The following is a 24,214-nucleotide window of genomic DNA, read 5'->3' as shown; positions in this document are numbered from 1 at the left end:
TTAAGCTTTATACAGAGACTCTGTCTTTATATGTTTCTATGCCAGTATCAGATTCAATCCCATATTAAATCCAACAACAAAGGAATCTACCTCAAATATGAGAACCGTGAAGTACAATTTTCAGCGATAAGATAACCTCTCAAAGAGAAAGAGAGTGAGAGAGCCAGCGGTACCCCGTAGTGATACGAACCCTAGTGTTACCAGGTGAACAGCAAAGATAGTGAGACAATTCCATTTTAATCAGTTTCGTTTATGATATGTCAGTGCCAACAAATCCCCCACACATTCATACATATAATCGGCAAAGTCTTGATGATCGTTCATCAGACTGAGAACATCGGGTGTACGATCGATATTACAGAAGCGATGAAAGTCCGCTGGTCGTTGATCCTTAAGGCTCTTCAGGTAGTTGTCGGGCAGGCGGAGTATTGTGGCTGCTATGCAGTTGTACGTGACCCCAAACAGGGCAAAATCCTTGAGAGATTGTTCAAACTCCTCGCGACTCAGCTGCTCTTGACTGGGATCGATGCCCATTGTCTTGAGTTCTTCCGCCAATGTTTCGTAGTAGAGATTTACCAAGCGACCAATCATTTCCCTACGATTGGCTGGCTCTAGATTGAGATAGCTAACCAAATGGAAGTCCATGGCTGGCGGGGAATATCGACACAACTGGAAGTCCACCAGGACAGAGCGCTCCTCCAGCGGCCGCTCCTTGTGATAGAAAACATTGGCACCCCAGGCATCCCGATGAACGAAGACATTCCTGTGAACTGGCGAGGGATTGACCATATAATAGACACTGTCCAAGCGACGGGGCAGTTCCTTTGCTATATACTCCTGGAACCTGACATCGTTGCGGACATCGGGATGAGTGGCAGCCACCGCCAGAACGGCCTTGAAAATTAGTATACGTTTATTTGGGGAGTGAAATATCTCTGTATCCATAAGCTCACCCTTAGACCAGCGGTATACCATTCTACATCCGGATCAACGGATACTTCTTTGAGCCACTCCCTCAGCTGAACGCCGATAGTTTGTCCTTGCTGTCGCTCATAGGCCACGCTACTAGCATGAAGGGTGGCCAAAGTCTTCAGGATGGGACCCAACTGATCCTCACTGAGAAAGCGCGTGCCCGACGGAAGGGCCACATAACCCATATCCTCGACATTCTGCATCACGAAGAGATCATTGCGTGTGAAATAGCATTTGGTGCACCACACATGAGGAGCTGTGAACCTATAGCTATAGATATTACTCTTTCACTTTTTCTTGGACTGTTAAGACTTACAGAACTTCTTGAGCTCATTGAGCAGCAGCTCATAGAGCTTGCTCTCCTTCTTGATCAGACCCATTTTCTCCATATAGTATTCCATGTTGGCATTTTGAAAGATCACCGACTTGACGAACAGTCGTGTGGTCTGCTCTTCTTTCACATCTTGCAGCTGGTATTTGAGCTCCAAATGGTAGTATTCTCCGAGAAAACCAACGTGCTCTGAGGCTGGCACTATTTTAAAGTGTTTTAGGACCCCATGCTGCTGCTTATCGGCCAATAAATTCACCAAAATCTCTTGACACTCTTCCAACGTAAACAATTCCAAGCGATTTTGTCGCGTGAGCACCGGTTTGTAGTCGTCTGTACTCATATTGATAGATAATGATATAGATTTCCCAGCGATAGGTAATGTTCGCTTCGGGATTTGGTCTCAAACTGATTTGATTTCGATTGTGTTGCAGAGTTTATATTGACGAAAATACTCTATAAAACAGGGGTAAAGATCGTTTGCAATCAAGAGTCGTAGATGACTAGGGGTATTCCACATTCTAGTCGCTGATCTCTGTGCATTAGATACTCTCTTCGCTAGAACCTTAAAATTGTAATCGTATAACGAGTAGCTCTTTATAAAATTCATTCAGATATGTTTAATTTTCCTCCTGTTAGAGTATACCCATTTCGATCATAGTATATTTTCCACTTGGTTGATATTTATAATCATTTTCTTATCGTATGCCGGCACAGCGCATAGAACTCATCCTTATCAGACTCTCTCTCACATGTTTGCCCTGTCCAAGGCCAAGTTCATGACGTCCACACAGCACTCCTCCATATAGGACCTGAACTCTTGGTTGGTTTCCATATACCCCAAAATCACTCCACTGCGATCCACATACTTGAAGTCATTGGTCACAAAGGCGGCTGGCACCTTGATGATGGTGGCCGCAACAGCGCGATAGACAATCCCAAATAAGCGAAACTCCTCAAAGGATTCCAGGAGCTCTGATTTGGACAACAGGAGCTCTGCCTGGAGGCCAAACTCTGAGAGATTCTCCACCAAATTATTGTAGTACACATCAATGCAGGTCTTTTCCATTTGCCTTCGACACGCTGATGTGAGATTCATGTACAAACTAAAGCCTAGATCCTGTGCAGGCGGAGTGTACCGACAGGTCTGAAAGTCTACAAGGAGAGCGGCCCCGATTTCTTCGCGTGGATAGAAGGTATTTCCCACCCAAAGATCGCGATGACAGAGCACATTCCTGTACTTGATTGAAGGCTTTGCCTGCTCATAGATGCCTTCCATGATCGCCAGCAGTTGGTTGTCAATGAAATTGAGTTCCCTGTCTCCCTGATACTGGGGAAGACTTCGTACGGCAGCCAGCACCGCGGAGAGGCCAGTAGTAAACCAGGCTATCTCCGAGGCAACTGTTACCTCCAGCAATTGATCGCCATAGGCTTCCCCAATATTCACTTTGGTCTGATGCTCGTAAATCAGACTGGCGGCATGAAAAGCTGCCACGGAACGCATCAGTTGATGCAGGTGATTCTCAGTCAGTTGAGTGGCTTCCACTGCCCGATATCCCTTTAGTTTTATGTCCTCGAGGACCAGTAGATCGGGTCGAGTGAAGTAACAAAAGGGACTCCATTTGAGCTTGGCTAAAGGGAACTCTAGCTATATTCCATTGGTTTTTTAATTTAGTTTTTGATTTTACTCACAGTATTGCTGCATTTTGCTTAGCATTGTCTCGTAGAACCATGTCTCTTTACGAAATATAGCCTCCTTGGCCACTTCGGCGCTTTTTAGGGGCAGGGTTTTGATGAAAAGCTGCGCTTTTTGGCAGATTTCCTCTCGTTCAACCTGAAATAAAAATCCGTTTAGCTATAATATATATACAGAACTATCTACACATATCTATCTATCAGATAAGTATATATCTGTGGATATTCCACTGAGTACCAAAAATATATGCACAAGAGTATGCAATGAAATGTAAATTTAAAGTAAAAACTTGTATGTATTATGTCATGTCATGTAATTTACATTTACATTACACGTTTTATTCTACATAAAGGTTCATTATCAGAGGTTGATGGGTATTTTAGCTTATCTTTCCAATACCTAGTAAGATATAGATATGAAAATGAATATATTAATAGATAATTGATCTATCTATTTATCTACTCATTTAATCCTAAGTAACTCTTTTGAAACCTTTTTGGAAGTTCTTAAAAGAAAATATCAAGTTTTCCATAATTTTTCTTTTTCTCACCTCAAATAATGTACAGTTTTATACTATAATTTTTATATATGGATACAAACTTGCAAGCTAAACTATACAAACAAACATATGGACACAAAGTTGATATCATTCTGCACTGATTGCCAAGGCAACAATGTCTCGTTGAGATACAGATACAGATACTCACGTTGCAGTAGCTTATAGTCAGTGCATAGTAATCCCCCAGATACCCAACTGCAGTGTCATCTCGAACCACCTGATAGTCCAACAGCTTGCTCTCGCAATTTGTTATATTTTCCAATATTTTCACACATTCGAGGCGGCTGAGCAGCATATTGCGTATACGTAATATCTTGTTTGATGTTCCTCTCTTTCTCTCTCTCTCTCTCTCTCGAGCACGCTTTTCCGAAAATTTTCACTCGGCAGAATGTGGCAGCATCTGACGGTCGTAAGCAACTAAGCGAAAATAGAATTCTACTCAGTTTTTATTTTCTTTTAGCAAGAAATTTGCATGCACAGATCTTGGCGGTGCATATGCACTGCAAACGATTTAGAGATCTATACGATAAGATATAGGTAAGTGGGTGTGTTTGCTGTTGCTATACGGAGCACTAAGATAAATTAGGAATATGCGGAAAGAAAGTAAACAATTTTGTGTACATGAATTCAAAGAAGAGGCACACAGAAATGGATTTAGATTCCATACGCATCTACACATCTATCTATTTATCTATGTTCCTCTAGACCCATCAATCCACATTTCTAATTAGTTTCCAAATATCCTTATCAAAAATCAGACATCATTTGTCGCTAATTTTGGGATCTCCAGATTTATTAATAACTTTAATTATATTTTATAATTTAAAACGAGAAGATGATGATTGAACTTGTGGAAAATACTTGTAATACAACCAGCATACTTAATCAAAAACCATACGTTTCAAACGATCATCCATATAAGTAGTATAAGGACGAATAGTGATGTAGTAAAAGATCTCCACGAAGCTAAGCAGACTGGCCCCCACAAATAATCCTGTTGTACCACCAATGGACACTAGAATTAAACCAGATTTAACAGAAAACCTACGAATTTCTCTGGTGATTCCACTCACCCACCAAATCCAATTTGCCACGCACTAAATTCCTCTTGTACCGCTCCGTGGGCAGCTCTATGAGGCCCACCTCAATGCGGGAGACGGGATTCTGCTCCCCCACCATGTTGTCCTTGCTGTCAGACACTGTAGTTATATCCACCTCGGTGCAAGAGGGCAGACAATCGCAGACCAGACCCTTGCGACCACGACGCTTCGACCATTTGGCAATGATCACCGAAAGATCCTCATAGTTCCTGTTGAGGCACTCGAGACCATCCATATTGCAGAGCTGCCAGTCGGGCGAGTTGGGGGACAGATGACTGGAGCAGTTGCACAGCTCCATCTGGCGATCCTTGCGGCACTGAACCGTGCAGGCACTATAGCTATAATAATTGTGGACACCCAGAATATTCTCATCGGCAAAACGGCAATTACGCTGATAGACGCTCGTCTGACGGATCTCCTCATCGTTTTCAATGTCACGCTTAGAGATATAGCGTCTAAGGAGTTTAAATTTTGTATAAAGAGTTATCTTGGGATCATAAGGAAGACCTACGTGAAGGATATATAGGGACCCACGACTAGAAAATCCGTTTTCGGCGTGACCAAAGTGGGAACTTCTTCGTTGCCCAATATGAAGACCTGATCAAAGAGATGGCACAGACGTTTGGATTAAATTTCGAATGCCTAAAGTTCCTGCTTTTGTTTAAGAGAAAATGAGCCGACTTTTAGGTACATAGTGAACTCTTTTGTAATAACGAAATAATCTTTATGAGGCAAGTTCTATGAACTGTTCTTTCTTCATAAAGATTATAGAACTCACTGTAGCTTCCGTATGCAATTCCATTGTGAGTGTTCCAGGTCCAGTATAACGATTCGAATACATATTCAGCTTGGGGCCCTTGTTCTTTCTGCAATGATGCATCTTTTGTGAGAAGAAAGCATATTCATTGGAAAGACTCACACTCACCCAGCCTGGAGAGAATTGATGGCATAGCATATGCCCAGCTCTGTTTCCATGCGATGGAAGTACTTGCAGCATTCGAAGGGCTTGTTGTTCCACTCACAATTACTGATGGAGTCCACACAGCTGCTCCTCACCAGCTGGGCATAGTACGAAAAGTTCGAGTAGAAACAGGAGGCCGTGGACTCCTCGCCACTGCACTCGTGGACCGTGTGATAGGATTCGCCCCGGAAGAAGGCAATCTCACTGAGTACCTCCTCCAAGGTAAAGTCATGATCAGCGCCCCAGAGTCTGAGAAGTTGGGGACTTTAAGGACAATTCGCTGATACGGTTTTTACTTACTGTTCAGCCACCTCCTGTATGCGATCCATATTCTTCGATTCACACACTATGATGGCTGGAAAATTTGTATTCCAATCGCGATACGAGCTCTCCACCACAAAGCTAATGGCATTATTCTCAAAGGCACCTGAAAGGTATCACAAAATGCCCCGTAAATCCGAACCATCTTATCTGTGTCGTGATCTGTAGGCGACTCACTTAGCGACGCTTTGATAAGCAACCAGGAGGCGTACCACGAGACCACCAGGCAAATGACCCAAAAGATTCGCTCCAGCCAACTGGCATCCTTGTCCACTATGAATCTGGCGCCATGTAGGGTAGAGTTCGACAGATATTCCTCTATACTTCGACTGAACCTCATGGCGGCACGTTTTTCTATGAACTCTAAACTGAAACTGATTGTAAGTGAACCGGAACGGAGCACGGTGTCCCTTGCTAATGACTCCTGTTCATTCGATCTATCCATCTTGATGGGGTATCTATCAGGTGTTTTTTTTCCCAGCCCCGACACACGCACCTGCCTGCTCTTTGAGTGGCACAAATTTGTTTGACTCACATCAACAATGGCTTAGCTCGCAGTTTACTTGATAAGCGGGCTTCCATCGGGTCTACATCCTACATCATAAATCCAATCCCCACTTTAAACAATTAGTTGCCAACGGGGAAGCGTGAGTGTTTTGTGTTTAAGTGTTTTAATCTCTTAGAAAAGTGTGTGTATACACGCCGAGAAAAATTACTTTTACACCTAGGTATATAGACTAGAATATATGAATTATTTATTTAAAATTTTGTTTGTATTGAGATTAAATAAAGGCCGTGTTTTATTTATTTAACGCGCCAGCCCCCGGCTCACTCGCTTCTCTCGCTACATATTTAGTATTTATTTACGTCGAAGAGAATTCTATTTAATTTTACTGTTTTTATTTAAAAACCGAATATTTCATTTATATATAGTTGTATTTCATTTTACTATGTCATTTTTCTCTGAGTGTATACTTAACAAAGAAGTTCAACTCACAACTTTTTTTAAATATCAATGGAAATTGATGGAAATTACTAAAAATTGTATTATAATATGTAATAGTGTTAAATGTGAGTAACATTTTATAAGTTTTCCCAAAGCACTTTTCCATGGCACGTTTCCCTGACTTTCACACCACCAAAGTGTGACCCTTAATTGCTTCAGTCTAGGCCAAGAGCAAATAAAGTAAATGGGCTTCCTTTAAGGCATTTGGATGCCATAATCTTATCTATTAGCCGTGGCGCTATCTTGGGAGAATTTACAACAGACTAGTAGAGAGAAAGTCGCAAATTGTTGAGCCAATATAAAACGTTGTAGCCGCGAACAGATCGCCCAACAGTTGACATCGACATGGCGACGGCACTGGAGTTGAGTCCCAACCAGATTCGCGGCTTGTGCCAGCGATACCTTGATCAAGATCAAGATGACAGCAGCTCCCATCTGGGATTCGATATAGTCAGCTATCAATTAAAGCCCACATCGGAGGCACCAGCCGGATATCTAGGAAGTCATTTCTATCTGCAGGTCACGGTACAGCTGCACAATGCAGAGGCGGCAATAAAGCTAAGATTCTTTGTGAAGGCTGCCCCCGAGGGTAATGCCTCGCGCATGGAGTACCTGGAGGACTTCGGTGTGTTCGAAAAGGAGATTGCCGTGTACAAGAATGTCCTGCCCGAGCTGGAGAAGGCCTGCGCTCAGGTGGCACCCAGGTGCTACTATGCCGATAAGAATCTGCTGGTTTTCGAGAACCTTGCAGATCAGGGCTACCGCATGGGAACCGGGCGGGATGGTCTAATGAACTATGAGCAGCTCCACTGCTGCCTGAAGACCCTGGCCGCCGTGCATGCGGGTTCCATCATCCAGGAGGCTCGTACGGGTAAGAGGCTGCCCCAATCCCAGCCCCTTGCCGTTGTCGAGAATGCATATCCCAGCAACAAGAAGCCAGATCATTTGCGGATTGTGAACTTCCACAAATGCTGTTCGGTGTTTAAGAAAATCATCAAAACGATGCCCAAATACCAATCGAAGATGGACTACATTTTGGATAACTTCACCGATCGAATGCTGTACATTTTCGAGGCCATCAGGACATCCGATAAATATCAGAATACCCTGCTTCATGGCGATCTGTGGGCCAACAACATAATGTTCCAGTATGGAAAATATGGCGAGACCCCACTGCAATGCCGCATCGTGGACTTCCAGCTGGCTCGATATGCACCACCAGCACTGGATGTGCTCACCGTCCTTACAATACCAACAACTAGTCAATTCCGGGCCGCTCATCTCGATGAACTTTTGGCGGAGTATTACCGATTCATGAGCGAGTTTCTCAAGCGAGCGGGCCTGGATATAGCTCGTTTTATACCCGAGGATTCTTTCTATCAGTCTGTGGAGGAGTTCCGCAGTGTGGGCCTCATCGAGAGCTGTCTCTTTTGTCATATGGTGATGCTGCCGCCATCGTCTACGCAAAAGTTGACCGGCTCTGAGGATGGATTCACTGAGTTCTTCAGCAATCGTCGCATAGAGATCTGCCAGGAGGCCTTCGACACGGATGAGCTGTACAGAACCCGCCTGACAGACATGATTGAAGATTTTGTGGACAATTTTGTATTGAAAGAAAGAAATTAAAGTTAGTAATTATCTAAATATAGAAACCCCAAAAACCTTGCTCAGCTTTTCAGCTCATGCTTCGTTGAGTTTTCGTTGTCATTTAGCTTTCTTCTTTTTGTTTGAAAAACTTTCGAGCAGTGTCCAAAACCTGCCAAGCCAACAAACCGATCTTCGGCTTTCGGCCACTACCTACTGGTAGTACCAGTACCAGACGCAGTAGCACTCGCAGTTTCAGTTCGTGGCTTTCTGGCGGCAAACTTCAATTCAGTTGCCAATTGGCCGCGTTCAATCCCACAACTGCTGGTTCGGGCTCTCTTTGAAACCTAACCGCCTGATGCTTAAATAAAGCACTTAAACTTTAAATAGTTTTGCTAATTTTTGAAAAAAATCAAGTCATAGACATATACAAAATGTGAGTTTGGTGAAGAGCGTAATCAGGTGTCAAATATGTAGTCTTGAAAAAAATAGTTATTTTACATGATAAATAATTCAATGTGCGAAAGATTGTTGCATAACCTTAATGGTCGATTGGTGGTGTTAATAAATAAAAAATTTATTGAACTGATGGAACTATGCAATTTAATAAAAAAGTGTAATAAACTTTAATATTGCATTTAATACCAAAACAAAACTCTACCACTCAGGCTATAATTATCCGAGCATAATAAATGATTTCAATGAATTATTTATTATATTCAAACTCCTTAGAAATCAAGCTAAACCCCTACATATGTATATGTACATAAATGTATTGGTACATCTGGAATCGGGAAAAAAACACAAAGTTCAATATTTAATAAAATTATCTAACTACTACAAATATCAACCGCACAAAACCTGTATAAAATTTGAATAAGGAGCTCCATTAAAACTCCTTTAAATACAATGATATACATTATATACATATGTCTCATAAAATAATCAAAAAAGGGGTAATCCCCCTTAAACTAAAAAACATTAATGAAAAACCATAAAAATTGAAAAAAAAAACCAATAAAAAACCTTTTAAAATAAAGCCAATTTTCAAAATATGTAAATATTTCGGAAATTCATTAGAATTAATCAATGAAATAAATTTGTAAGCAATTAAGAATTTTAACCAAAATTAAACTTTATAAATTCCATCCTTGATATTTTGTATATTTTCAAATACCTAGCATCTTAAACCTACTGCCATTTTCTAAGACTATGCGAAATCATAATTGCACAATCATTCAATATACACTAAGGCGATGATCCCATCAGCATGCCATAATTTATAAACCGAAAAAACTCAATGATTCGTTCCGGTGGCCACCCAGAGACCTACATTAAAAAGTGTGTGACAGAAAAAACCCAAACCATAAACAACTTTGACCTATCACAAACCGCCAACAACTATACTAAAAAAGTCGTTACTATACTAACAAAAGAAGTTAAACCAAAAACCATAAAATTAGACAACAAAAAAAGATTCGAGCTGAAAATATGCTGCACTTGACAGATAATTTCGTTTAACGGTCACGTTTTCTTAACAAAGCAGCAAAAAAAAAATGAACAAAAATACCGAAACTTAAAGCACTGCAAACCTCAAAAAAATTATAATAATATTAATGCAATAACCGAAAACAATTATTCCGATTGTCATGGCACACAGCGTTTTCAATTAAACGATGTGAAGACCCAGACAGAAAGGCCAACAAAAGAGGCCAAAACAAATGGCCAAAAGCAGGTGCTGCCCAGCCCCGTTACGCCATTCGGCTAATAAATATGATCCACAACGATTGTCCATCAATATTGACCATAAAGTGTTGAAGTGGGGGCGTGGTGTCAGGGAGGCAGTTAACCGATCGTGCTTCGTGGACTAAAAAAGTTGACACAGTTTTGGATTCAAGTCAATCGAAAGTGAAAACATAATGATGCAACTTTTAATTGCACCTTTCGGAATACTAATTTTAAAAATAAAATGCAATTTATTCATGAAAATTCAATAAAAAGAAAAGAGTGAAATAAATAAGACGATATTACAGAGGTTTCTGTATAGTTTTGTACCCAATATATGAAATCTCTTACCAGCATCATTACACCCAGTAATAAATAAATTTACTAACTATTACATTAACTAATTAAAAACACCTTTAATGACCCTTTCATCACATTTTAAGGGCCTCGCCTAAGACATATTTGAAAGAAGAACATGTATTACACGACCTTTAATTAAAATTTTCATGGGGAAATGAGATGTGCATAAAACCAGCAGCGGCATCAGCAAAAAAAAAGCATCCTCAACTGCGACAACCTTGAAACGGTTTAAAGAGTTTCACACTTTCAAAACTTAACGATCGCCTGCTTCAGTCAGCGGCGAAAACGTGTAATGAGCGTTGTTGTTGAGTGCAGACTATTTTTTTGGCTCAAGTTTCGCATCAAGGTTCCCCTCTCACTATCTGTCATCACGGTACACGGCTCTGCATGACCCAACCTCATTTGTACGGTTACGATTCTTCGTTCAACGTTCCCATTTCCGTAAATGTTGCTGTTTTGAGGAATGAAGACTGGTTCATTCCATTCCATAGCAGCAGTAGATTTCATCTCCAAGCCCATTTCAACAGTTCCTATTTTCCCTTTCGCTTATCCCATCACCGTCACCTTTGGGGAAATTAAAACTGAATCAGAAACTGAAACCATTCCAACAATTCCTATAATGTGTGCTTCCGATGCCTCGTTCCCATTACCATTACCAGAGTCAAAACTATTTGACCGGTTCCGATTATTCGTTTCTATTAATTAAGTACATTATTTCCAGCCAACACAACCTCATTTTTGCGGTTTCGATGCTTCCTCCACTGAAACCCTGAACGTAGATTGTAGTAGACCCCACTTCCAAAAACCTTATCTTTCATTGACAATCATCGTTGGGTACAGGTACAGTACCTATGCTTCCACATCCCCATTCCATGTTCCCTTCAAGTCTGAAGAAATAGAAAAATTGGATCAGAAATTCCAAGCAATTTGTAGATGAAATTTCCTTTCAATGACCCGCTTTCAGTACTTTTCCTACACAACCCCCTTTTTGTACGCTTTCGATTTTGTAATCCCCTGTTCTATCTGAATACCCGCTACCGATTTGTAAGAATGAAAATTGTAACAGATGCGTGAGCATATTTCCTCATTGTATGCAAAATATAAACAAATTTGTGGACTCTGTAGAATAACAATACTAACAATACGTCAATCTTTGTCAATTAACCACATGACCCAAATTTGGAATGTTGGAATGGAATGGAATGAAGAGACGACTACGTACGACTGTACGTACATATGTAAAAAAGCGAAAACTGCAACGACTCTCGGACGCTGACGCCAATTGGATTCCATTGACCTAATCAGACACAGACACGGAGACGGAGACGGTGTGAGACGGCTGATGGGTGATGGAGACTGAGACCTGGAACGGGACGGAGACAGCCACAAAGCGTAGTTGCAGTATGTAAGTAGCTGTCCCCGTCCCCGTCTCCGTCTCCGGCCCAGTCTCTGTGCCCAGTAACAACAACAATTGAGTGGCGTACACAAAATAAGCATGAAAACCTGAAAATACCAGCACATTTTTGGGGAGGTTGTGGAGGAGAGTGTTTCGCTGGCGTCTTTTGCGCATTCGCAAAACGCCAGAATTGCATAAGACGGTTGGGGTCCGTCCGATGGTCGGGCTGCCAACCGAAAGCGAAATGCAACCCGCCCAAGTCATGGGACATCAGTTGGGTGTGACCAAGAAGCCAAAATGGTTGGCGATCGGTAGGTGGGTCAGTGAACTGGAATGTACACAAGACAGGGAGATGTAATAGGTGGAAAGGAAATGTTGTCGAAGGATCGACCATGTGGTTCAAGGTTGTGATCTCGTTTCTGTTAACTTTTGGAATATATTTAGCTATGCTTTGTAGATTTCTTGGATTAACTAGGGAGAAACCCAAAGAACCCTTTAGTTTTGAAATGTTATGAGATGGAACTCAAGTCGTATCGTAATAGGGAGATGACTTTTGCCTGAGATTTGTATGTATCTTCAAATAATACTTTAAGAGGGTATACTTAACACTATGGTTCCTTAAAGAATGAATTACGCTCCCATTTTATTAGTACATGTTACGAATATTAATACTTAATGATAACTAGTTGACAGATCTATTGAGAAGAATTTATATGAATAATTTTTTTTCCAATGGAACTGCCTTAGATCAGCCTTAAATTAGTATAAACATCCACATATAAAAATTTGAATACATTTGAATTACATTATCCAAAACATCTCAAGCGAATAGTTTCACATGAAATATCCCCATGGAAAAAAAAGATCAGTTATAGATACTCGAATATCTGATGGCTAGCCGTACCATTGTAATTCAAGTGATTTGCATGCTATTGCATCATACAATTTTCCCCCTTTCGTACGAGTATGGAAATCGTAGAGGTCCAGCCAAGCCTTTGGCTCAGGCACAACGGCAGCCAATCATGACTTGGCCAAAAAGCAAAGGGCGGCCAGAAAACAGGCACATTGAAAATGCCAGTGCCGCCGGTGGCAATATCAAGTCCAAAACATACATCACCAAGGGGCAAGCGGTGCAACAAGAGCGGCGTCACTGCCGGTTATCCAATTAAAAGCAAAGATCAGGGATCTTTTTGCCACCAAACTGGGACGAAACGAACGAACCAACTAGCCACCGAATGACGATTGGCAAAAGCAGAGATTTTTTACCTCCACGCAGCACGCGACATCTAGGAAATGACTGGCCACATGACAACCCAACTGCAACTGCAACTGCAACAGAGAAATAGAAACTGCCACAGACGGAGTCGGGAGTTGGAGTCAGAGACTGAAAGACACAGCCAACAGTCAGCTGACTTGGCCAACAAGTTGTCCCGGCACTGGTACTGGGACTGAGACTGAGACTGGGACTGGGAGAGCAGTGAAAAGCCGGTCATTTAGGCGTGGACTGGACTGGGGAGAGCTCTTGGGGGAACATGCGTGTGGCGGTGTGTGTGTGAATGCGTGACAGGCGGAAACTTGTAATATTATATGCACGCCACAATTATGTAATGATCATCATAATAATAATTTAAGTCGAGCAAGTGGATGTGGTATAGTGAACTCAATTCAACTCTTCTTCTCACCAACTCTTCGTCAAGGTGCCTGCCCCGTCGCCTTATCTGGTCGGTGGCCATTGTCGTGGGTATCTCAATGCTGATCGAGGGACGTCCCCAGCCTCAACGGGATCTCGCACACATTGCCGTCGTGGAGAATGCCGCTTGGGAGCAGACCCTTCCACAACAGTTCCAGAATCCCTTCTACAAGACACCCAGAGTCAGGGATGCTTTGGCCAGATCCAGTTGGTTTGGTCCTGGCGAAGAGGTGGTACGTTTCATCACCTACAAAATCCCATGATGAAATAATTTTCTCATCTAAATGGAATTTCATTTCTTTCAGGTCTATGATCGTCAGGCTGAGAAAATTCCACGCATGGAAATTTATAATGTGTTATCTCATGCCGGTCTGATACCACGCCGGCGTTTCTTTTAAATATTTTGCATTTATCAAATTATGTTATGTACACCATATGAAAATAAACAATCGCAGTCATTAGTTTAGGAACAAAACGGACACAAAATTTGATTAATTTAATGGTGGTTAAATGCTTTTGATGTTCCATTGGATACTGAAACTCTTTATAGATTAAATTCTTACAGATTTAATGGATAAGAGTTTAAAAATATTTTCTTTTAGTTTTAGAAGAAACTTTGCACTGCTTCAGTTACCACAATTTGTTGATAATTTTGTAGAACTCCATACCTCTATAGATTGCATATAAAACGATATATTCATATACGCTTATACATATATGTATGAATGTCATGGTAAATTCATTGTCCTTAGTGCTTCGTATCGCTTCAAAAGAGCAATTAAGAGCTAAGAGATGATCGTTTGGATATTATCATATCTAGATCATCTATAGATTATTTATATTTATATTATTTATACATATTCCTCGATAAATATGTTGTCTAGACGGCTGTATGTATAGCAAATCCACTCTGCCATGGCTATTGGACAGTAGGCTTCCATGGAATTCAAAAATATAAAAGCCTAGAAGTCTAAAATTATAATTAGTACAAGGTATTTGGTGAGACTTCGCGTTTTAGATAAGCGGCTCGTTGTGATACCTACATATATCTCAGATGTGTATAGCTTGAATATCCTCGCAACCCACCAGAAAACAAACCGGTCATAAAATAAACAAAAACTTCCTTTGTGCACAAATGACTTTTGTATTATATCAATAATCGTTTTGCCCTAAAAAAATATAGAAAAACTTTATAGAATTTTTTTTTAAACAACTATATAGGGATTTTGTCTAAATTGATAACCTCAATTGTTTTTTCAGCCCCGTGATGAGCTTCAATCGATGGTCAAGGGCCTGTTGGTCCACCAAATCCGTTCCCAGGGGCTGCAGCTCCTCCTCCAGCTCGGCATTCCGCTCCAGCAATGCCTTGCGGACTATTAAAGTGGCTTCTTGCTGGGCATCGTTTTCATCTTCTACGTCGCTGTCCTCGTGGGACAGTCCGTTGCCATTGATGGTGGCACCATTGGTCTCTGCTGCTGCTGCAGCAGCGGTAACCCGCGAGGTTGCGTCCGCCGGAATCAGCAGCGACTTGACAAACTCGCCGCAGATCAGGCTCATGGCAGGCATCGTGTGGGCGGACAGATTGACAAACTGTAATAGCGAAATGAACATTAATTGGCATTGACCTTGCTGAAGTTCACAACAAAGTGTGTTTTAGTGGTGTGCGTTGTTATTATTTTTCGGTTTTTTCGGGTGTCGCGATTGCGGTTCAAGTTCAGTCGTAGTCCCAGTCTCAGCACCGAGACCCAAGCCTCGCTCAACAATGTTAATCACATGATTATTGTACACCTCAGAGGGGTATTATGATTCACAGCAGAGGTTTGTAATGCAATCCACGGCACTGTCAAAGACATAGTTATTTTCTTGATTGAGTATTAACATCAGCCATTACCGCCCAATAGCATAAGTTTGAAGATCAGGTCACTATGCCACATATCTTCCTATGCATATATCCACATGTATGTGCCACGATAAGTCCGCCAGGGTATCTAACTCTTCGACTAAAAACACCTTACTTCCCGTCTTGTATTGGTTTGATCGTCTGTCATTGCCTGGGGTTTGTGCGGCGCATTAATAAACTGCTCAAGCCCTCGAGTGGATTGTCGTTTAACCTTCGCGCATGCGCTTGGCCATCCACTTGGCCATTTGTTGCTCCACTTTAATGCAAAATTGTTTGAACAAAAACAGTCGATGTGCAAACATGTGACCAACTGTCAATTGTAATTGCACAATATCAAGTTGTTTTCCCTCAAATTAATTAAAGAATAAAATCGGCAGGAAGCAAACAATCATTTGTGACTCAATACATGACTCGGCGGCGATAACCCAGCTAGAGTATACAAATTGAGCTGACTTTCAGCTTTCCACAAGCTTGAACCGACTTAAACTAGAAAAACTCTGGGAAAAATAATGGTAATGCCTAAATATAATTAAGGCAAGTGCCAGGCCCGCACACAAGATATTATTATTACACCTAGCAACAGACTTGCGGAAATTTACTATTTACACAGTCTAGAAAAGCGATCCCAATTACGTACATTTTTTGGCCAGGAAAATACTTACAGAAAAACAAAAGTAAAGTGTCAAAAGCACGCAATGGCCATGCCATGCTGCTGCCCTACGCATAAACAACATATTGAGTAACGAAGTCCGAGAGAAAAGAGAGGAGCGCGAGGAGAGAACGAGGGAGAGCGTAATTGAAAGCACAGTGGGACAAAGATAACAATAACTGGTTGTGGGACCACTATATATACTGTGGTTAAAAAGAATAGAATGCTGACTCGGAATGTTCAGATTTTAAGCTTATGTTCAGAGTTCCTATAATTTTTTCTTCCCTAAAGTAAAGTTTTCTTCAATCGGAAGCTGAAGCAAATGGTCAATAGAACCTGGATTGAGGGAAACTAGAAACCTCAGATTTCAGTGGCCATTTTGATATAGGCATTTAAAATATTATAAATATATATGTTAATGGGATTAAATATAAATACTAGGTCTTTAGCGTAAAGAACACCATATCAATTTTATTTTCCACTGTCCAAAAGAGGGCTTGCATCGGCACGACTGCACTTCCCATTCACAATAGCCACCGCCGGAGCTTAAGAGAAAGAAACAGGCAGTAAAGAGCGAGCGATTCGCAACCAATAACAAAACGAACTTTACGAGCCACGAGCGGGGCTTTCGTTCCGTTAGAATTATGAGAGCGGAGCACGCACGAAGCGGCTGGCCTGGTGCTCGTGCCCGGCCATGCCGAGTATAAATGTCGAAGTGCTTCGCCGACAAGTTTACACTTTACCGTTGTATTTCAAACAACAAGGGAGCCGGAGCAAGTTCAAGAGAAAGAGAGCGCAAGCGGAAGCGCGTGCCGCTAAAGTTTACGGAAATAAAATTGAACACAAAAAAGTTCAAAGCGCAAGCCCCCCTCAAGAGGCTTATTTGTCCTCCTCATCAGCAACTGCAGCAGCTGACAATAACGCGTCGATTCTTATTAAACAATTTACGATCCAATTAAACAACAATTTACACCAAGAGAGAGTGAACGGAGTGGAGTAGAGTGGATTGGATTGGATTGGATTGGGAAGTAGAGGAAGAGTCACCAAAAATAAACGGCGAAAATGTGGCCCAACTTTTATGCTGTCATTTCCATGCTGTGCCTTGCACTCGTCGCCATCGGCGCCCATGCTGGACCCGTGCCAATTGTGAATGAGGTGAGTGCGAGCCAAAGGAGTTGTGGGGGGCGCAGCAAAGCCCACATTTATAGGAAAGAGGAGAAAAATAAAGGAGTAAAGCAGCGCAGAAGGGGAGACTATTTAGGGAATGGCTAAGAAAACAAAAGGAGTACAGTACAAAAAAGGGGCCGACCCCTATTCGAAGAATAGGAGAAAGAAGGAAAAGTTCAGTTCAACTGCAGGATGCATACATTTAGGAGAAGTACAGCAGGGGTCTTATATATAGGGGCAGCAGAAGAGGGCATCTTTTTGGGGCAATGACTTCACTGAAAATCTTCTGGGTGGGTGGTAAATGCAACCCAATGTGCGGCAAGTGCGGAAGTGCAACCCCCTTCTAATGAATAGTGGGCGTTGAACATTTTCTCAAGAAATAATAAACTGCAGTCTTAATTAAAAGATTGCTTTCTAATTAAAACATGAGACATAATAAACAAGAATTAAAGGGTAGCTTTAAACATCAAGCTATATGAGATTCCAGAACGATTACGCTGTAAGTTCTATTTTTAAGATGTGAAAAATAATATTCCACCAAAAGTAGGGGAAATGTATTGGGTTTTCTTTAAAAATCAGGAATATATGAAAATATGTACTCGTTTTATCAGAAATTTGATATACTCATCTGAAATGTAGATGTCAGCTGAATGATATAGCTTCCGGATCTGGGCGGTTCGAAATCCAGCTATAAGATGATCTGAGCAAAGTTGCAACCAGATAGCTATAAAACTGAGAAACTTTTGGCTGGCATAGAAACAAACAGATTGCTGCTGATCTAAAAATACTTCTTCCCACCTTGAAGGTTTTCCAACCCCTTGCCGAAAGTACAACACTCTCTTCAAAGGGTATAAAAATACAGTCATTGTACACGTTTACGTCGTGTGTTGTTAATCTCTGTAACTATATATAGCCGGAGGTAATGAAGTAGACAACATCTGTACGAATATAGTAGACAAAGCAGTTTATACAAAATTTCGAGGATTGTGGATCAACCTTATCAATGTCTCCCTGTCTCTGCAGACTTGACCTTTGGTAGAATAAACAAAGTGATTAATAATTATATAAATAACAACTGATTGTTCCATAGATGGATGATCTTTGGAAAAGTGATCAAAGACCAACAAAAAAATGAGGAATTCCCAAATAAAACAAATGGAAAAGTTCTCTGATGATTATTCAAGAATATTCTACTCAAAATGGGATCTGTTAGGAATCGTATCATTAGATCTTTTCAATGCACGAGACTACAAAAATCTCATTATTATTCAGTTACTAGGCGGCTGATGATTATTGCGCATGATTTACAAAAATTCCTAAACAAAACCAATTGAAAGGCGCGTCCAAAAATAAAACCCACTTTCGAGTAGATGTCGTTATAAATCTCAATGGAAATTATTCAAATTGAGACCAGCAGACGACACAAAAGAACATCACATAACAGAAAGATTAAAGGGTGCCCCCGTGGGGGAGAACAAAAAGGTAAAGGAGGCAACATAGTAACAATAGTTCAATAGATGTTTCAGACGTAGATCAAACAACTTTGACAACCTTTTTGCTAGCATATAATTATAAAAGACTCCGTTAAAGCTATTCAAAATAGTACATAAGTACATTTTCTGTTCTTCCGAAACTCATATATAAATGTCTTCCACAGCACCAACAGCTGATGCCCAAGGTGCCCCAATGGCATTGTCTGCGCTACTTCAAGCACGACGTCTTGATGATGCGTCGCTGTCGCCACTTGCGTGTACCAACGGCGCCGCGGCTGGGCGATGTCCTCAAGCGAAAGAAGAAGTAAAGGGAATCGATCCAAGACAAGACAATCATCGTCAATACTCTTTAAACGACTGAGCAATTGAGCTAATATATAGCCACAAAAAGGAGATTTTTATACCCAGACCAAAGTTAAACCATACTAAACTATATACGAAAACAAATTAATTATAAACTTAAGATACGTCTAACCCATTGTACTTCATAGATGCGTAAGGTTTCAATAAAAACAATAACTTTGAGAACTGTTCATACATAAGCCTATAAACTTTAAAATAGTTTTTGAACGAGACAATTCTCTCCAGATTTCACCAAAACTAAGACAATAGAAAAAGATAATGAATATGATATATGTATATCCATATCTAAGTCAACTACTTTTAAGGCTAAATTCATCAATTTTGAGTGGTACACAATAAACCACAACAGTTATCTGACTTTGAGACATGCCCACACATCTAATGGGTCTTTTTCGACTTTCGAGGCTAATGAAGCCTTCTTTTAGAGTGACCTCCTTCTGACTGCGATTTTGTGGAAGAACCCTGTATGTTGAAGGCTTTTAAGCACTTTGCTGGGTCCAATATCTCCCAAATCCTATAAGAGGTTGCTTCCTCAATGTTGACCCGATATCTCGCTTACTCTTACTCGTATTTAGGCACATTTAAATTCGTTTGCAAATACAATAAAACTTACCGCACTGACGGCACTATGCTCGCCCCGACCCACTATCAGGGGCCCACTAGTGGTCTCGAGGGCCTCCAGTTCCTTCTTTTGTTGCCTCACATGAATACCAAAGGTTGCATGCGTTAGCAGGTTCTCGGTGACGGCGGGCGTCTGGGCAAAGCTGATCGGTGCTGGGGCATCATCCGTTGGACTCTGGCCGGGCGCCGCCAGGTATGCAATCTCCTGCGTTTGGGTGAGCATCAGCAGAGTGGACTGCGCCTGCCAGTCCACATTAATGGAGTTCTGTTTCGGCTGGCGCCGTGGCAGCCAGGCCAGGCCATAGGTTTTGGGCAGATTCCTGCGCTGGTAGAGCGGCAGCGGTACATTCGGCTGGAATACATGCACTGCAAGGAACGATTGATAATATAAAGAGACCTACTTTTGCCATTCGCAACTCACATTCGTCACTTTTTGTGATGACGGCGATCAGATTGGTCAGTGGATCGAAGGCCAATTGCCGCACCGATAGCTTGAGACCCGCCTGGAGGCGCAGCGTCAGCAGGTTCCAAATCAACACTCGCGACTCCGTGCACACTGCCACCAGATGCCCCTGAGCGCCAGCTCCAAATTGCACATGCGATATCTGTGCCAGTCCCTGCATGGGCGCCGCCTTGGAGGGTATTCTCTTGGGTGGTGTCGTGTGCAGATGCCTCCGCTTGGCCGGCGGCTGCTTCGGTATGGTGTTGTCATCCAGCTTGAGGATGCTGAACAGAGCCAAGACATCTGTTTGCACCAGATGCTCATAACTCTGTCGCCGCTTGCTTAGCTGATCCAGCCGATGCTTGGCCTTGTAGCGATGCCTCGTGTGCAGGCGATGCAATCGAGCATCGAGTTTCCTGAGACGCACTCTGGCTGACTCTGGCCGCACGACACACCGCTGCAGGTACTCCATCAGCTGTTTCTGGCAGGCGGGGGGCACACTGCACTCGATTCCAAAGCGTCGCAGCAGCTGCAGTTTCTGGTGGAGCGCCAGCTCGGACATTTTCATGATGTGCGTGAACACAGACTCTTTGCTGTCGGCCTCGAGCTCCTTCACCTGATTCCCTTTCACTGGGGTACCCATAATCAGATCCTTGGCTTGCTGCACCAACGTCTTGTCGTCACTGCTACACAGTGTCTTCAAGATGGCCCACAGTTGCTGCCGCTGTTGGACGATCTCGTTGCGGGCTCCATTCAGCGTCGTTTTTGCCAGACGCAGCTGGGCCTTGGACAATACACCGTCTAGACCTGGCGGACAGCTGAGAGAGTGTAGGGGCTGGGTCGGATTCCTGGCATCGTAGAGGGCCAAAATGTTGCCATAACCCACGGCCAGCAGAGAACCATCTTGGGAGAAGCAAATGGAACCAATGGGCAGATTCCTGTAGCTCGTCTGGGCCAAGCAGCTCCACATAATGCCGCGCCTGTAGATGTTCTCCGAGTCGGTGATGCCCCACACTTTGATCACATTATCCTTGCCCGCAGTGGCGCAACGCAAATTGTCCACTTGGAATTGATTGGAGAAGATGATGGCCTTAAAGCCCTGCTCATGCGGCAGATTAATGTCCGTGTTGAGAATGTAGCTATAAATGTTTATGTTTTAGTTGTGGATAAACATTGTTTTTGGTTTTGGGTACCTCTGTAGCTTTTCATTGTATTGCCAGAACTTGAGACGCACTTCGGGAAAGTTTTCCAAATCATTGTACACCTCGCCAGTGGCCATCCAATTGATGTTGAATGCGGCACGTGTCACACGCGTATTGTACACAATCAAGCTATCCTCATGGCTGTGTATGTTATTGTCCACCACGCGAAGCTGTCAATAAAGAAGCAACTAAAGAATTAGGCACACAAGATAGGAAGCTAAGACTCACATTGTAGAGCAAATTCTTGGTGTACGCCGAATAGAACTGCAAGTGTCCGGCTCTCCCATTGAGTACCAACGTATTGGTACGTGGATTGAGGCACAAACCCAAAGGGAACTTGCTCCTGCCCGTCTGATCCTTTACGTCGTATGTAAAATGCTGTACCGTAGACTTGATGATGCTATTGCTCCCTCCGAGCAGCTGTATGGCATTATCCTCGGTGCAGACGAGTACATGCTCATTGTCAGCGCTCACCACAATATGGCGTATGGCGCTGGCCATGCGCGGCAGGTATTTCCGCTCCTCGGGCCTGTCCAAGGGCCACTTGACCAGCACTGTCTCATGACCACCGCTGTAGAGCGTGGCACCAGATGGTGAGAAGGCCAGGCTGGTCACCTCCGTGTGATGCCAATGGAACAGGGTATTGGTCATGGTTTCTTGCTTGTCAAACTGCCGCCAGACAAAAATTCGTCCCACTGAGTCGGCCGTGGCTACCACCTCCTCGCTGGGACTTATACGTACACACCTAATGGGGTTCTGGTTGGCGTTCTTGTAGCGACAAAAGTTCCAGGTCTCATAGTTGATAAAATACACATAGAAACCCTGGGCCAAGATTATGTACTTGAACTCGCCCTTTCCCACATCCACTACGGGTGTTCGCAGTCTGTGAAAAGACAAACAAATTAGAAAGATTCACAGAGATTTTCTGAATTTAAAACCCAAAACTCACTTCAATTTGAGGCCACATTTGACCGCAATTTTATCTCCCGTGTTTGTGTTGACCACAAACCAGTCGATCTGCTTGCCACTCTTCCGCTTGACTGTCACAAAGGCGCAGGCGGTGTCGCCGCCCCGGTACAGATTCAATAGGTTGCAGGTTAAGACTTGAAAATCTGCCAATTTTAGATGCACCATTGTTTTGAGGACGCCCGCCCGCCAGTTCCAACGCAGCAATTTGCCTGTGCTGGTGCAGCCCAGGAGCAGCTCTGGCTGCTTCTGGTCCAGCTCCAGGCTAATCAGCGGCGCCGTGGCATCGTCCAGGACGCGGGTTAGCTCGCCCGTGCTGGTCACATAGACCTGAACCTTTGGGCCGCATCGCACAAAGATGAATCTAAGGGGGGACATTTGTGGTAAGAACTTGAAAGGTCTTTCGCTGACTTTTACTAACCTTCCATCAGGTGAAAAGACGGGCGGATGTTCCACAATGTTACCGCCAGCCAAGTAGTGCAGCTCTAGTTGGTCTTCTTCCTCGAAATTCATGGCTGTCTGGCGATGTTCCGGATGCTAGCCTACTCTATAGTGCTTGAGCACTGGATATGCAGTCTAAGTATACTTATTTTATGCAACTAAAACTCCTTTTTCTGATTTATTTTCGAACAAAAGTTCCATCACAGCCAATGCACGTGTAGCGGATAGGATTAGTGTTGTAAAGCGGTTGTGTGCAGATGTTAAGCACTCGTGTTTTGGAACCAGCTGTTGGCGCGCTAAAATGTTTAATTTCATTATATTTATCTTAAATGTGCTAATATATAAAGCATTGACGATCAATTTAAATATTTAAGCTTATTTAAACGTTATAGTCAAATATACATATACAAATTCAAATGGATTTCAAACATTTACATGAGGCATGCAACTCTAGGGCTAACATTTATGATAATTCAGTTGTTAAAAACTATGTAAAAGCCTTCCATAATTTATAATATGAATTAAGTATTGCATTTTATTATATATTTATTTCATTTGATTAACTGTTTTCGTTTTAATTTGTAAAATGTTTAATTACGGCACAATTATTTGAATACTCCCGGTCTTTTTAGCGAAAGTAAACTAAAAAGCAGTGCTGCAAAGTGTTTTTCATATTGCAGCCCTGGAAATGTGCTGAGATAAACATTAATATGTTTCTGCAAAACATGTAATAAATATAAAAGAAAGTACATATTAGGTTATAATCATCTCTACGACGGCATATAATTATTGTTACTGGTCAATCAAAGGTCATTTGAACCACATAACTGCTTAATTGTGGAACACCTCTCACTACTGCAGGGTAGAACTACTTTATTTATTATTTAAGAACTACTACTATTTGAACTACTCTTTCGTTTTTTTGTTTTGACCTATTTCGCTAAAACCTTTTTTTAGACAAGATCCTATAAAAGCAAGTATTTAGAATAAACCAGTTAAGTACAAAATTGATTCATAAATCGTATAAAATGATGTGGGCATGTCTAAATATTCTATATAGCTAGTAATATTGCACGGAATATCAAAACCGAGTAATATGTAAAATATAACTTGAATTTGTCAGTATATTTACGGTATATTTTTCAAATGAGATGGTATATTTTGGTATATTTCTGAGGGTCGGACGGTATATTTTAACGATAAGTCAGTTCACTGGTCACACGAGTCGACAGAAATAAAATTATTAATTTTGCTAAAATTTTTGCAAATTAA

General features: G+C 42.0%; 7 protein-coding genes across 7 annotated transcripts; 3 read left to right on the top strand and 4 right to left on the bottom strand.

The window, feature by feature from the left end:
- Positions 1 to 229: 229 nt before the first annotated feature.
- LOC6593415 lies at positions 230 to 1,869 on the bottom strand. The gene is made up of 3 exons (XM_002018558.2): positions 1,289 to 1,869; positions 954 to 1,228; positions 230 to 894 (listed from the first exon to the last, which is right to left on the bottom strand). The coding sequence occupies exons 1-3, from the start codon at positions 1,641 to 1,643 to the stop codon at positions 241 to 243; spliced, it is 1,284 nt and encodes a 427-aa protein (XP_002018594.1). The 5' UTR covers positions 1,644 to 1,869; the 3' UTR covers positions 230 to 240.
- Positions 1,870 to 1,919: 50 nt separating this feature from the next.
- On the bottom strand, positions 1,920 to 3,955 carry LOC6593457. Its single transcript, XM_002018559.2, has 3 exons — positions 3,704 to 3,955; positions 2,993 to 3,134; positions 1,920 to 2,932 (listed from the first exon to the last, which is right to left on the bottom strand). Exons 1-3 carry the CDS (start codon positions 3,848 to 3,850, stop codon positions 2,049 to 2,051), a joined length of 1,173 nt encoding a protein of 390 aa, XP_002018595.1. The 5' UTR covers positions 3,851 to 3,955; the 3' UTR covers positions 1,920 to 2,048.
- A 447-nt stretch (positions 3,956 to 4,402) lies between these two features.
- Positions 4,403 to 6,324, bottom strand: LOC6593458 (sodium channel protein Nach). Its single transcript, XM_002018560.2, has 7 exons — positions 6,115 to 6,324; positions 5,917 to 6,043; positions 5,581 to 5,865; positions 5,434 to 5,521; positions 5,167 to 5,252; positions 4,629 to 5,110; positions 4,403 to 4,570 (listed from the first exon to the last, which is right to left on the bottom strand). Exons 1-7 carry the CDS (start codon positions 6,275 to 6,277, stop codon positions 4,437 to 4,439), a joined length of 1,365 nt encoding a protein of 454 aa, XP_002018596.1. The 5' UTR covers positions 6,278 to 6,324; the 3' UTR covers positions 4,403 to 4,436.
- A 949-nt stretch (positions 6,325 to 7,273) lies between these two features.
- LOC6593459 lies at positions 7,274 to 8,609 on the top strand. Its single transcript, XM_002018561.2, has one exon. It carries the CDS (start codon positions 7,289 to 7,291, stop codon positions 8,567 to 8,569), a length of 1,281 nt encoding a protein of 426 aa, XP_002018597.1. The 5' UTR covers positions 7,274 to 7,288; the 3' UTR covers positions 8,570 to 8,609.
- A 3,675-nt stretch (positions 8,610 to 12,284) lies between these two features.
- LOC6593460 lies at positions 12,285 to 14,170 on the top strand. Its single transcript, XM_026987910.1, has 3 exons — positions 12,285 to 12,319; positions 13,706 to 13,931; positions 14,004 to 14,170. Exons 1-3 carry the CDS (start codon positions 12,306 to 12,308, stop codon positions 14,094 to 14,096), a joined length of 333 nt encoding a protein of 110 aa, XP_026843711.1. The 5' UTR covers positions 12,285 to 12,305; the 3' UTR covers positions 14,097 to 14,170.
- A 648-nt stretch (positions 14,171 to 14,818) lies between these two features.
- LOC6593461 (WD repeat-containing protein 75) lies at positions 14,819 to 23,124 on the bottom strand. The gene is made up of 7 exons (XM_002018563.2): positions 22,923 to 23,124; positions 22,485 to 22,865; positions 21,764 to 22,418; positions 21,527 to 21,705; positions 20,313 to 21,472; positions 19,884 to 20,257; positions 14,819 to 15,288 (listed from the first exon to the last, which is right to left on the bottom strand). The coding sequence occupies exons 1-7, from the start codon at positions 23,012 to 23,014 to the stop codon at positions 14,929 to 14,931; spliced, it is 3,201 nt and encodes a 1,066-aa protein (XP_002018599.2). The 5' UTR covers positions 23,015 to 23,124; the 3' UTR covers positions 14,819 to 14,928.
- Positions 17,004 to 19,449, top strand: LOC6593462. Its single transcript, XM_002018564.2, has 2 exons — positions 17,004 to 17,402; positions 19,072 to 19,449. The coding sequence occupies exons 1-2, from the start codon at positions 17,310 to 17,312 to the stop codon at positions 19,213 to 19,215; spliced, it is 237 nt and encodes a 78-aa protein (XP_002018600.1). The 5' UTR covers positions 17,004 to 17,309; the 3' UTR covers positions 19,216 to 19,449.
- Positions 23,125 to 24,214: the final 1,090 nt, after the last annotated feature.

The sequence above is a fragment of the Drosophila persimilis genome, unplaced genomic scaffold (genome assembly GCF_003286085.1).
Source record: "Drosophila persimilis strain 14011-0111.01,24,50 unplaced genomic scaffold, DperRS2 tig00000124-arrow-pilon, whole genome shotgun sequence".
Lineage (NCBI taxonomy): Eukaryota > Metazoa > Arthropoda > Insecta > Diptera > Drosophilidae > Drosophila > Drosophila persimilis.
This window is presented reverse-complemented; position numbering and strand designations above follow the sequence as displayed.

Coding starts and splice junctions, on each gene's coding strand:
- LOC6593415 (XM_002018558.2), bottom strand. CDS start 1,643: ATGAGTACAGACGACTACAAACCGGTGCTCACGCGACAAAATCGCTTG. Junction 1,229..1,288: donor CAATGAGCTCAAGAAGTTCT/GTAAGTCTTAAC, acceptor ATAGGTTCACAG/CTCCTCATGTGTGGTGCACC. Junction 895..953: donor GGTATACCGCTGGTCTAAGG/GTGAGCTTATGG, acceptor CTAATTTTCAAG/GCCGTTCTGGCGGTGGCTGC.
- LOC6593457 (XM_002018559.2), bottom strand. CDS start 3,850: ATGCTGCTCAGCCGCCTCGAATGTGTGAAAATATTGGAAAATATAACA. Junction 3,135..3,703: donor TGACTATAAGCTACTGCAAC/GTGAGTATCTGT, acceptor TTTTTATTTCAG/GTTGAACGAGAGGAAATCTG. Junction 2,933..2,992: donor AAGCAAAATGCAGCAATACT/GTGAGTAAAATC, acceptor AGTTCCCTTTAG/CCAAGCTCAAATGGAGTCCC.
- LOC6593458 (XM_002018560.2), bottom strand. CDS start 6,277: ATGAGGTTCAGTCGAAGTATAGAGGAATATCTGTCGAACTCTACCCTA. Junction 5,111..5,166: donor GGTCCCTATATATCCTTCAC/GTAGGTCTTCCT, acceptor TAAACTCCTTAG/ACGCTATATCTCTAAGCGTG. Junction 4,571..4,628: donor TGGCAAATTGGATTTGGTGG/GTGAGTGGAATC, acceptor GTTTAATTCTAG/TGTCCATTGGTGGTACAACA.
- LOC6593459 (XM_002018561.2), top strand. CDS start 7,289: ATGGCGACGGCACTGGAGTTGAGTCCCAACCAGATTCGCGGCTTGTGC.
- LOC6593460 (XM_026987910.1), top strand. Junction 13,932..14,003: donor TTGGTCCTGGCGAAGAGGTG/GTACGTTTCATC, acceptor CATTTCTTTCAG/GTCTATGATCGTCAGGCTGA.
- LOC6593462 (XM_002018564.2), top strand. CDS start 17,310: ATGTGGCCCAACTTTTATGCTGTCATTTCCATGCTGTGCCTTGCACTC. Junction 17,403..19,071: donor CCGTGCCAATTGTGAATGAG/GTGAGTGCGAGC, acceptor TGTCTTCCACAG/CACCAACAGCTGATGCCCAA.
- LOC6593461 (XM_002018563.2), bottom strand. CDS start 23,014: ATGAATTTCGAGGAAGAAGACCAACTAGAGCTGCACTACTTGGCTGGC. Junction 21,706..21,763: donor CCAAGAATTTGCTCTACAAT/GTGAGTCTTAGC, acceptor CTTTATTGACAG/CTTCGCGTGGTGGACAATAA. Junction 15,289..19,883: donor AGCATAGTGCCGTCAGTGCG/GTAAGTTTTATT, acceptor TCGCTATTACAG/TTTGTCAATCTGTCCGCCCA.